Below are 13,496 nucleotides of genomic sequence, written 5' to 3' on the forward strand. Positions count from 1 at the left end.
AGAACTGATGAAATTTATCAGTCCAGCAGGACATCAGTATTTGACCATGCAGGTGACCTTAACCCTTCAGAAGCTTAGGAAAACACTTGGAAGAGATTTCGGTTTATGCCTGTCTGTGGGCCAAGCATCAGTCTTTTGACCCTATGAGTATTAACAGTTTACCAAGGCAGTGGTAACTTCAGGTGAAAAGAATACCTGTAACGACGAGATTTGGAATTAAAAACCAGAATAGTTCACCACAAATACTTGTTTGTGGATCTTTAATACTATCTCCAGCATTCCTTACTAAATGTTGTTCCGGCCTTTGATATAATCTCAATTTATTCTAAATGCTACTGCTAAGAACAACAGTAAATACCTACACACACAAAACCAGAGTGTTTAATGTTTCACAAGGTACATCCCTTTATTATTGTAATCACAAAAACATGATTTTGTACAGGAATGTTTAAGTGAACATTAATCAATGCAATTAAATTTGTTTCATAAAGATCAGGTAAACATACTACAGAACATTGTATTGTAAAGAACAAAAATATCAGCTTTCTGGCCTTGCGGTGCACATTTTAGTGCAAGTATTAAGACACAGTAGTGTTCAATTCAGCAATGTATTGCAGAACATCATGCCACAGTTCACTTCAAAGAGGGTCAGGACATGCACCTTGTTAATAAAATGCTGTAGTATATAAAAAAAGCCACATGTTAATTCATAAAATATATAGTGGTTTATCTGGATGATTTAAAGTGATTTCACTGTGGAATTTAGTTTTATCCAGGACAAATATCCAGAGTGTCTTGTCATTTGGAATATTCTTCTTTTAGGCGATGGCTTTGGCTTCAGGTAGGAATGCCTCCCAGTATTTTATTAGCTTGAAGAGAAGGGGAAAACACTCACTATTAAGTACTAAACGTTGGAAAAGAAAACACATACACCTTCCTCCTCTTGTGGTAAACTTGTCTCCACCAGACAAAGTAAGAACATAGGTGCTTCATGTTATCTATTCACATTATTGCATAATGCAAGAAAAAAAAATACAAGTAATAAATACACAAATCTGCTCCTAACAACAGAGTTGTTACCACACATTGAACACAATGCTACAGAATACAGTTATACAGAATTTGTTTGCAAGCTCACTTTGCTATTCTTACCTCTAAGGGTACTACTATAATTTTTTTTTTTTTTTTATTAATTAAACAAAGCTAGAGGGTTATATTCCCAGAATGAACAAAGGAAAAACCCAGACACTTCTGGGAACAACTCTACTTCTGAGTCACTGGAAACTGTTTTACTGCTTTACAACATTCAGTAATATTTTATACTTTTTAAAAAGAGCAATAAACATTTAAGCATTCAAGTCTCTTCAGTAAGTCTAAGTATATATTCATTACAATTTACTCCAATCTACAAGTGAAAGTATTACTTCAGTTTCAGAAGACAAGACCCTCCACTTGCCCATAGCCCTAAGGGAGCTTCTCCCTTGCCTCCCTGAGTAGGAGCTGTGCAAGGAAGCATAGCAGTAGCTGGGAAACTGCAATCACAACGTTATTCTCCAATACAGTACAGACTAGATGTAGTACTTTATGTTTTAGAAACTGCTGTACTTAAAGTCTGTCTTTTTTTAACTAACCTAATATGGAACGTAGTAAATATTAACTTGTACAAAACTTAAAATTTATCTTACCTGCTGTTGTGTTTGCACTAACGACTCTAAGTACTTGATAATAACAGTTTTAAAGTCTTTCACTCGTTCCTTCTGTTAATAAATAAATTATGGCATATTAACCTCTTAACCAATTTTACTTGGCATGTCAATATTATTTCAAGTAAAACTGTCATTTACTCGGACAAAATTATACATGCCTCAAATCTTCCCACTTCCTTGCGAATGGTTTTGGAGATCTGCTCAAAATCTTTTTCCCCTTGCTGAACTTTTGTCTCCCACTGGCAAAGGAAAGACATGCAGAGATAAGACTTCGTGTTGTCCATTCAGTCTATCAGTATCTGAACTTTTTTTAGTATATTAGTGATAGTCACTCAAGAGCTGAAAAGGACCTATTTGGGTTTTTGGCATACTTAAGGGAAAGTCTTACAATAACAATTTCAAAGTAACAACTTGTACAATAGGATGTCATCAGATCAGTTAAAACAATGGTATCTCTAAGACAATGCTATCTGTAGATGAAATGTAAAAATATCTTCGTATTGCTATTGTCCTGGTTTTGGCTGGGATAGAGTTAATTTTCTTCCTAGTAGCAGGCATAGTGCTGTGGTTTGGATTTAGTAGGAGAAGAATGTTGATAACACACTGATGGTTTAGTTGTTGCTAAGTACTGCTTATGCTAGTCAAGGACTTTTCAGCTTCCCATGCTCTGCCAGGTGCACAAGAAACTGGGAGGGGGCACAGCCAGAATAGTTGATTCAAACTGACCAAAGGGCTATTCCATACCATGTGACGTCATGCTCAGTATAGAAACTGGGGGGGGTTGGCCGGGGAGCAGCGATCGCTGCTCAGGAACTGTCTGGGTATCGGTCAGTGGGTGGTGAGCAACTGCACTGTGCATCACTTGCTTTGTATATTATTAGTAGTATTAGTAGTAGTATATTGTTACTATTATTATTACTATTTTACTTTATTTCAATTATTAACTTGTTCTTATCTCAACCCAGGAATGTTTCTCACTCTTACTTCTCCAATTCTCTTCCCCATGCCATCGGGGTAGCGGAAGTGAGCAAGCAGCTGTGTGGTGCTTAGTTGCTGGCTGGGGCTAAACCACGACAGCTTATTATGGAACACTTAATAACATTTTTTAAAGATTCTTTAGAAAAGAAAAAGGATCTCTAAAGCTTTACCAGCTATTCCATTTACAAACACTGCTATAACAGGAATTGAAACCTGTAAGCTTTCTGTGACTACCTGTCCAATCAAGCATGGAAGAGTCTCAAAAGTTAGTTCCCTGTACTTTCCTCATCCCAGAAGAGATGATTAAATCTTCGTCTCTGCCTATGGTCAAGTATACGATTATCTCTATCATAATTCTGTTGCAGATGACAGGCTATTGAGGATGTGTTTATTGGCTTTCCAGTCAGAATGCATGTTGCTTAGGCAAGCCAAAGCACATGCTTTCTTGTTTAGTGGGTACTGTTTTCATAGAACACAGGAGTAGAAAAGTTATTGCAGGTAAGAAGAGCACAAAAGGAAAATTCAGAGGAAGTCATGTTGCTTGTGGGGTTTTCCCATACTGGGAGCATGGCATTCATGTAACAATACATGACACTAGGTTATGTTTCTCCTTAGTTCATGGGAAAAGACATCCAGCTACACAGTAGGAGATCATCATCATCTCCATTACCTTATAACTGCTTTTACACACCTGTTATACTGTTAAATTTGAGCTAGTTGTGTAGATACACTGCGAAGTGTGAGGCTGATAGCTTTTTTCAGACACATGCAGGCTAGCAGCTATATAAAATGCAACTGTATCTATTCATCTCAACATATTAACTCAGTCATGGGAGCCAATATATCCAGCAATACTTATCTTCCCCAGAAAATGGCGGCAGGGAAGCAACATACTTCAATATAGCATACTCCAGTTAGCAATCTGGTGGTGCTACTTATTCACAATAACATTTTGTGGTGCAGTGCCAAGTTACTATTGTGATATGAGATGAACATCATCTATATTCCAATAAATATTAACGTATATATATATATTTAGTTTATATGTATTCAGAATCCCCGTATTGCCTTTTCTGGTATACATTATTAAGCTATGCAATAAGTCATAATAGGATGTCCTTCATGGAAGAACAGCCTGAAGAGTTATCTAATAACTGAAACAATACAAAACTCAACCAAGGAAAAGGTAGATAAAGACTGCCTGTGCTTTCCTACCACAGCAACTAGCAGTGCCTGAGACTTCAGTGAAAGCCTCTACAGGTCAAATGGATCCAACATCGCAGTTTCACCATGCCCAGCTGCCAGGCCCCATACGAATTATCACTGGATAATAGTCTGCCATCTCACAGGTTCTGACAAGGAGAAATTTCTCCTTATTCAATAAGGTATTTCTAAGACTGTTCTTCAGCCTTTTATCTGCAAAAAGCAACTGAGTCATGAATGAAGTTCAAGCTGTGTAGACTTCCACTTTGCGATTTCTCTGCCAGAAGGACTACTATTACAGAATTCAGCAACTCTGAACATATTTCAATGGCAGCACTAACTTTCCATCAGCCCATTCAAGTTGTGGGTTTACTAACAATCTTCTCTAATCATCCAATGAAGTTGGAAAAATAAATCCTTCAGGAACAACATAATTAATTATTTTAATATTGGGACTGAGAAAGGATCACTGCCTATTTCCTACTACTTCCAATACTCAGGAAGTATTTTTGACAAGGAGTTCCAGCTCACTTGTATTGTGATACTGATTGTATTGTGATATTGATTGTATTGGATAGATGGGTGACATCAAGAGAGGCAACCAGCAAGAATTTGGTCACACAAGAGTAGCACTAAGTTTTCCCAGTAAACAAAGGCCTTTTTTAAGAAAAAGAAAGCCAAATTAATGAGTAACTTCACCACTGTATGCAAAATATATTGAAGGGCAGAAAGAACAAAGCAGCATGTGGTTAGTGACCAATGAGGAAGCCAAACAAAGTAACTGCATAAGAGAGCTTGAAATCTGCAATGATGTTCTCCCATTATTTAATGGGAGAATACTGGTGCATAATTAGAATGCATTAACGTTAAATAATTAAGTTGTCCTACCTCTTCAATTTCCTTAGTGAAGCATGATAGAAAAAGTGTATAAATTATGACACTTCAACATGTTAGATTTATTTTTACTGAAATTACGCCATATATACATACACATATATATATATGGGTAGATATGCTGCATAATTAAGCAAAACATGGGAACAGTTCTCCGTTAGTCATCTTAGCTGGATTTTAGCTTTAGAAGCCAAGAGATGCTCCTCTGCCTATCCAAGTGATCTGTTAACAGTTAAAACCATTATTCAACTTGTCTGTGTTCCCCTCCTCCCATCTCCCAGACTCTGTACAGACAGTATTAATTGCCTTACAGATCTTACAATGAGTAACAATTGCACACATTTAGTATTTTAAATAAATACCTTTTAACCATTTCAGTAAATATGGAAAAAAGCAAATGAGTAAGTGACTTGTAAATAAAAATGGTATAAAGTAGTGCATTAATGCAGAATGAATGAGTTAATGCAGAAAGTCTGACCTCCAAAATAATGTTTGATAACATTACCTCTTTTATCTCATCTTTAGCTTGCTGCAATTTATCAGGTTTGTTGGCAAGTTGGAGCTTTGCTTCAGCTTCACGTTTTTTTTGTAAAGTGACCTGAGCATCTTGCCACTTCTGCCAGCATTTCATTCGATGATCAAACACACCCTGTAAGGACAGACAAACAACTGGAATTGTTAGAGCTATCTAAATTGCTAGTAGGAAAAGGTAATTCTGGATAAAACTGGGACAAGTATATTCAAAGAAACCTCACTGCGTCTACCATGTCTTCTTGCATTTCATTTGACAGCATGCTTGCACAGCTCAATACCTTCCACAAAAAACAGGGTATTCAAGAAGCCTTTTCAGAGCAGAGACCTTAGCTCCCCAACCCATTTTATATTCTTCTTTCCATCAAAACACTACCAAAACAACCACTACAAATTGCTCTATTATGTAAATACTTCTCTAAATGCAGATTCCAGTGAGCTTTTCATACATATGGATTACATGCATATTTAGTACTACCTTTTTCTTAGCAATGGACTAAGGTAACAGAATTAAAGTATACATATTAAAAAAAAAAGAGAGAAAATAAAAAGAAAAATATACAGTCCCAACAACCTGGCAAGTTCAAAGATACTTCTGCATAAAATTTGTAGACACCCCATCCCATGTCAAAACCTAATTATGCTGTGCAGCATGACTTACACCAAAATTGAGAAGGCCAAATTGTGTTCTCAAAAATTTATGAGCATACTGTAAAAATAAGTAGCCTGAAAGAAACAAGTACAGTATGCTTAGACACAGTAGTGTATGGTGTCCCCAAATACTGTGCACAATTAGTATTGCTCAAAGTAGATGATGTCTACCACTTCCATTTTGTCTGGATCTTCTTAATCCATTCCCATTTTTGATCACAACCATTTTTATCATTGGAATAACTGATCATGGTTGCATTCATTTTACTCAGCTAGACCTTCAGGCAAAAACTTAGTCTTAACTGTGCTATGACATGTGCAAATGCACACATTCATTTACCCTAAATCTACAAGTTGAGGAATATGACTTTAAATACAAAAATCAGTATTTTCCCTAGTAGTACTCACTTTTACTGCAGCAATGAGGCGAATGTAATCACCAAGCAGTTCTGAGAACACATAGAAATCAGCAAAAGCTTGTTCTTGATGCAATTGATCTATCTTCTCCTCAACCTCTGCAAGCTGAGACAAAGCTCTAGATAGAGCAGTGTGGTCCTCAGAGTTACCTAACATGGCAGCACTTTTAGCAAAGGCAGCTGTGTTGGCTGAAAGCTCTGAAATACAGGAGTAATGTTCAGTACAATGTAGTTAATTTGTTATATTACTATAACATAGTAATGTAACTGCAGCAGAGATCAGTGGAACAGAGACCTCTGCCCTATGTCAACCCTAACTTCACCAACTGAAAAATACAACCTGTATTTCCTAAAGCTCATGGTAGAATACACAAGGAGATCACAATGAAACCACATTTAGGAGAAAAACTGCTGCACAAAATCCTCTTCATCAGTAAGTGTTTTGCTGAGCCTGTTAATGTCATGCCTACTCTGTCTAGCAAAAGACATGGAGAAAACTGTCACCTTGGTATTATCCAACTGCCTAGTTCAAAGAAAATGCAAGCCCACAATATAACAGTCAAGTCACCTACAGAGCAAATTCAAAACAATTTTAACATGCCTATAGCACAGTTGTTCCATGCGGTTTAGAGTGGAAAAAACCCCAACTATTTCATAAAACCACCACCCCCATAAGTGGAATTTATTTCTGTTGTAGTGTTTTATTGACTACCTTCACTTGTGCATACTGTAATGTATTGCCACATTCTGACACACCTTAAGAGAAAAAAACCAAACCCACATACCAGCATGGCTGGCATCTACGAAGGTAAGGTTTTGAGCTTATTTATTAACAAATACTAGGGCAATTGTCTCATCAAATCCCATGTAAGTGATCCTGTACAAAGTTAAGTCCTACGAAGGACCTTTGAACAAATGTTTAATCCAAATTACTTCAGAATTGAAAGTTGGGGTTTTTTGCAACTGAGCTGTTTCTGCGCAATCATCAGGACACCAGAAATGTTTGTAGAAGCAAAATGTCTTCAGATATTTAAAACCCTTACAATTTAAACACAACTCTTTAAAAAAATAAATAAATAAACACTTCTTCAAATCTATGATAAGGCACCACATCAACAGCAAACAAACACTTCAATTATCCATTACTTCTGAAAATACTCTTTAGTCTTGAGGACATCTGGCCAAGGATTTTTTACTACAGAGAGTAATTCCCGATAGAGTTATGAGAGAGCAACTTACAACATTTTCATGTACTTTTCAAAGTGTAGAGCTGAAGGGTGACCCCATATTTTAACATAATATAGTGGTGTCAGAATGTACATTTATGGTCTTCCTTAAACTACAAATCAAAGTTTTGGTGTTTTGGTTTTTTTTAAAATCAGCTGATGGAAAGCAATCTTTGACCAAACAGCAGCACAGGTGATAAAAATAAAAACTTACAGGCTTTGCTTCTCTCTAAAATAGTAAACCAAAAGCTGACATTCTGAGACTACTTATCTTTCCAGAAAAGTTTACCTTAACAGCAGCTTGATGATGTATCATTATGTGGACCAAATCAAGAATAGTAAATTCCTGTTTAAGAGCTTAAACTCAGTTAACAGAGCAATACTGATCCAAAAGATGTTTAAATGGATTTATGCAGCCACTTTTTGTTCAGAAGGAAATGACTCTTGCCATGAGACCTAGAGATATATTTATAGATGTCTACCATAGTAGAATCACTTGCTAGGTATGGTATTGAATCTCTGCAAGAAAAAAAACTATGCTAAATCAATACAGTAATGTTAGGTATGACAGATATTCTGGTTAAAATTAAGATTAAAACCAGGTATACACAAATGCTAGAGCAGTTTCAACTAAAAGGTGCAACTAAAAGATTTTTGCATTAAAATATACTACATAACTCCATTAATTAGTTAAGAGCTCTGACATACTAAGCTCTTGTTTCATCACCATTTCCTAAAGTTCTGTTCAGGCAGCCACATAAAAGTAAAGTTACCTTTTCTGTGGCAGACTAATGCTTCGACACTGGCATGAAGTTTCCTAAGCTGCTGATCCAGATTCTCAAATTGCTGCTGTTTTTCTTCAAACCACTGACAAAAGATGAAAGAGTCAACCATTACAAATTAGATTACCAACAACATTTCTGGTTTTAAAGAAGCAAATTATCCACGTACTCCCAGGGTGGTCAACTGATACAGCTAAGAATTCGAGCCAATAGGCAAATTAATAACCCATTTTCTACTTCTACAGCTTTAAAATGCAATTGTTGAGGCTCATTAATTCGTCTCATTATTCAAGCCGAAAAATCAGCTCTTACTGCATCCGATTCATTCATCTTGATTGTCATTTTGTTGACAGCGTCGGCAGCCTTGTTCACCATCCTCAATATTCCTGCTCCACTCAGAGCCTGGGTGTTAACCGCTCTCGGCAGCTGGAATTGAATGACAAATAAGGGCAAACAGACTGGTTAAAAGGATGGTGGTTTAACTGGGCACAAGGGGGAAAGAAAAGGATATAGTGTTTTCTTTACTCCTATGTGTTTCAATATAGTGGAATGTAATTTCTCAGATTTACTACTTTTACATTCTCAGGAGGAAAACTTAAAAATATAGACTATTTACTTGTCTTCTACATTTTTACATTTAAATGGAACAAACAACCCACTTGTCCAAAGTTGTTATGAACTAGCCAAAGGTCCTAACTAGCTACCTATACACTATAAAGAACAAACTGCCACTACAGGAACAGAAAAGCTTAGATTTACAACAAATTACATGAAAGAAATTCTATAAAACATTTAATTGTAATGCAAGATTTGCATTGTGTCTTTTTGCTTTTCAATATAGGCCAGATTTCAAAACCTACCTCGTGTATCAAGAAAACTGTGTATTTGCTTAGGTACTTAGAAATCCACAGGGTTAAGTTAACAAACTTTAAATGTAATTGACATTATTCAGGCTAGTCTGAATATACCATACATGGTGGCCCCTATGTCAGACCATTGACCCTTCACGTGATGTTTTATCTGTTAGCAGCATGGACAAATCCACTGTAAGTCATCAGTGATGCTTTTGTCAGTAGTGAGGTCTCTGTGACTTACTAGTATAACTAAGATATTGACATTGGCCAAAAGACAGTTCAGTATTACAGTGAATCCACTATGCACATTTATAAAGAGATACTATATATCTTTAACAATATGTTTAATATGGTGAAAGGTGCCAGATTGATAGCATGGGTGACTGAAGTCCTCTATTCACAAAACATCTAGCCTTGCCAGCAGCACTGCTAGTGTTTTCACATTATGCAACCAATACACCTCAAGCTGGACTCCTCAAGGCAAGAGAACTGCTTTCAAGCCAGCTTAATTCTTGATCTTACTTAACAATCAGTAACATCAATTACGTACTTTCACCACGTATGACAGGCTTCTCTCAGAACTGCACAGACCAACTTACTTGAGAAGTCACAGCAAATAAACAGCAAATAGCTTTAGGTCACTACCACTCAAGTTTTATCAGAGGCAGAGGCACACCATTACCTAAGTAGCCTCTGCCATCTGTCCCATGAAGGGTACAATCCAATTTGATTTCATATTAATTTAGGGAATCAGGTCTCAATACAAAGAGAATATATTGTTTTGTAGGTTACCATATCTAGAAACAAACCGGAGAACTTAAAAGAACTTAAATACCTCAGAACTTTCCAAGAATTGTCTTAAATCTGGATCCTGTAACAAGGTTGGGTGTTTTACTGTTCGTTGCAGATACCTATGATTTTAAAAATTAAAATATTAGATAACAGAACAGATTTAATGTGCCTGACAGCATTGGAAAGCATCCTTCATCTAAAGAACAGGTACAATGCAGCACACAACCTCCCTCATTATCTAATGGGGCTTGAATGCTCTTAATACGTCACCTCTAAAGGGTCTGATGACAGTTCAGTCTCCATGCCCCTTCAATCCTTTGCCTCTCTGCTGACTCTTCAAACCGTATTTATGCATTCTGTCACCTTCCTCCAACAAACACTTAGCCTAAGTCCTACACAGAGTTACAAGCTAGGACCACTAAGCTGTTGAAACATTCACTGAAGCCTTACTCCAGTAAGACTGACACAAAACCTGGAACTTCTTACTGAAGTAATGCAGCCCCATGCACTCCATACCACAACATAACACATCAAAGGTGTGGGCAGTGGTTTCTGACACAGTTTGTTTACACCAGAAACTCCTTAAGGTGGGACCTGGCATAACTGTATGTTGCATAGTGGTTAAAATATTATACTTCCTATTTTCAACAGCTGAGTGAAGTCCTCCTCCTCTAATAATAGCCAATTTACGCCAGAAAAAATAGATGAGCTTGTTTAAACATTCTTGTACAGTGCAGTGGACCGGCTTTTTGTTACAGATAATTCTGGTTGACTTATTTTAGAATAAAAGGAAATCTTGGAAGAGTGAGCTGATTATGTTCTAGGTATGAAGTATTTATTTGCTGACGAGACTAAAGCCTTCAACCCACATTAGTTTTACAAGACTCACTGAGCACCCCCCCACCTCCCAAGAACAACCAAACAAAAAAACCCACAATGCCAGCTCCTTCCCTTTGCAATTTTTTGCGTTTCTGCTTAGATCTAAAAACCATGATTGAACAAATATGGGTTGAACAGAGAAATTTCAGCAGTATTCTTCCCCTAAAAACTGCTGCAAGTTTGTCTTCTGCTACAGACTGCTGCAAGTTTGTCATAACTGATTTTAATGTTACATATTAACAGAAAGTGTCCGACATTTACCTGAAGGCTTTATAGAAATCTAGTACCTCAAAAGATCACTAGAATGTAAGAAAGTATGTGTTACTGCCAATTAAGATGCAGTGACAGAATACTATCAACAGCACATTCTACTTTTTGCAAAGCCTTAGTTTTGCTCAAGCCTCAGCTGTGAAGTATCAGAACAGCCCCATTACATTCACAAATTGCTTAGAAACTGTCCTAGGAAGTGATGTGGGCTGGGACTTTTAACTGAAAGTCTTGAGTATGTTGATATTGTAAATGTAATGTATTTTTTTCCATCCTCCATTAGACATGGCCACCAGATCCTTATTTCTCTTCCTAAAGAAGCTAAGTGTTGCAGTGAAACTATTTTATACATTAGATGGCTCACCATTTCCTTGCTTGTTCTATACTCAGTAGCAAGTACAAGTTAAAGTTAATGTGGCAGCCAACCAAGGAGATTTTTCTTTAGAAATCTGCTGCTAGAGAACCACCTTCACTCCGAGGGAGACTTCTAAGATTTTCACTGGAGACAACTGGCAACGCGCTTGAGAACATCTGGCAGGCAGACTTAGAGGCAGCCTTGTAGTATGTAAGTTCACTATTCTAGGGCATAAATTTTCATGAACTCAACTAACAAGGTACACTGCTTTCCTGCCCACTTCCCCCATAGTTCTTTGTTCAAAAAAGGGTAAACTGAAGCAGATTTCTTTGGTCTGACTTTCTGGGGAACATTAATATGTTTTCCTCAGGTTTAGGCAAAAACAACAGAACCACTGCATCTAAATATTGTTTGAACACCTTGGTAGGTAGGCAACTTTTTGATTCTGAAAGGAAAAGACAGTTAAGTTGGCATGATGAAAAAGTTGCTCCTTGCCAGATATACTGTGAAGCTTCCCAACATTGTCAAAAGTCCTGAGGAGTCCATTCCCCAATACGGGAGGAGTGCTCAACATCCACTAGAAGTGGTACACTAGTGTAACTCCTTTAACAAATGAAAAAGCAGCATGCAGACAAACTTGTGAATTAAACCTTTTCCAGTCCTGCTTCTGTTGTTCAAGTAAGCAACTTGAAGAGGGAAACTAGTCATCTCTATTACAGACTTGAAGTTGTGTGGAAGTATCTGTTCAGTTATCTAAACCAAATTACTCTAATGCCAGCTGTTAATCCACGTCTTCATATCTCACAGCACCACTCCTTTAGCAATAGACTTCTTGTATAACCAGAACATGTTTCACAGTTCTGCTCCATGTGACAGAACAACTTCAGTAACTTCTGGGTGCAATTTTAAGTGGAAAATGTTAAGCTATATGCCAATTTTCAGTAACAGATAACTTAGGCTGTTCCGTCAGTATTTTTATTTTACTAGCCATGTCAACAGGGGAAAATGATGCAGCGTATCAGTGACAGTACCATTTCACAGCAAAGATACTTGAACAATATGAGTTGTATAGCCATGCTGGGTGACAGAGATCCAGTATCTCGTGCCAAAATTCAGCTAGTCACATCAATGTACTGTAAGTCACCCAAAGGCCATTTTACTTTCAAGTGACTGAAGGTGTCTTCCACCCTTCTCCCTGCCCAACAGCTGATTTTCTGTGGAACAGATATACTGCTGAAGCATCTTAATTCCTTAAACCCAAAAATGCCTAAGTAAGCTGATAAATAAAGTTTTACTTACTGGATCTCTGCAATCTCAATGTTAAGCTCCAACCAGTTTGAAAAGAGTTAGCTACAATCCTCTCTACGAATAAGGCTACATTTCCCATTATTAATGGGATTTATTCCATTTCTACACAGAAATTTGGCAGCTGCACACAGCCTCCAGAATCCATCTAAGTACAGATGGCCCAGACCCCAATTACAGAGACCATGTAGTATATTACAAGTCATTCTGAGGCTAAAGAAGTTTTAGTTAGATACATACATTACCTTTCTAGAGCTGCTCTTCTTTTCTCTACAAATTCAGTAGATGAAGAATCTTCCTTGCCTACTTTAACCTTGGTCATGCCTTTGAAGAAAATGGCATCATATTGATTTTATTTTGTCATAAATATACCATTAACATAACCAATGTGATCAGAAGATAAAGCTCACCTAAGTGCATGTATTTAAGTCAAATTACAATGAAAAGCACTACACAGGAACAAACATCAACACTGCATGCTGCACGGTTTTGTTGAAGCAGCTCTGTGAAATATGCAATTTTGTTTAATATATTAATTATGACTAAAAGTCATACAAAACTAGTTTAATTTGCATTTATGAAGACAATCTAAATGAAGTTCAGAGTCTTACTGGTCACTGATATTCAGAAGAAGAAAATGCTTACCAAATAAAGCAG

General features: G+C 37.0%; 1 protein-coding gene across 4 annotated transcripts in view; it reads right to left on the reverse strand.

Annotated features, from left to right (window-relative positions):
* Positions 1–379: 379 nt before the first annotated feature.
* SNX2 (sorting nexin 2) overlaps positions 380–13,496 on the reverse strand; it is a 39,588-nt gene continuing 26,471 nt past the window's right edge. For all 4 annotated transcript variants that reach the window (XM_075725866.1, XM_075725868.1, XM_075725867.1 and 1 more), the window contains 9 exons: positions 13,085–13,163; positions 10,077–10,152; positions 8,700–8,813; positions 8,379–8,472; positions 6,372–6,577; positions 5,287–5,430; positions 1,865–1,945; positions 1,686–1,757; positions 380–869 (listed from right to left, as the gene is read on the reverse strand). In XM_075725866.1, coding sequence (XP_075581981.1) covers positions 819–869; positions 1,686–1,757; positions 1,865–1,945; positions 5,287–5,430; positions 6,372–6,577; positions 8,379–8,472; positions 8,700–8,813; positions 10,077–10,152; positions 13,085–13,163 — 917 coding nt within the window. In that variant the 3' untranslated portion in view covers positions 380–818. The remainder of the gene's footprint in view (positions 870–1,685; positions 1,758–1,864; positions 1,946–5,286; positions 5,431–6,371; positions 6,578–8,378; positions 8,473–8,699; positions 8,814–10,076; positions 10,153–13,084; positions 13,164–13,496) is intronic.

This window comes from Pelecanus crispus, chromosome Z (genome assembly GCF_030463565.1).
Source record: "Pelecanus crispus isolate bPelCri1 chromosome Z, bPelCri1.pri, whole genome shotgun sequence".
NCBI classification, from domain to species: domain Eukaryota; kingdom Metazoa; phylum Chordata; class Aves; order Pelecaniformes; family Pelecanidae; genus Pelecanus; species Pelecanus crispus.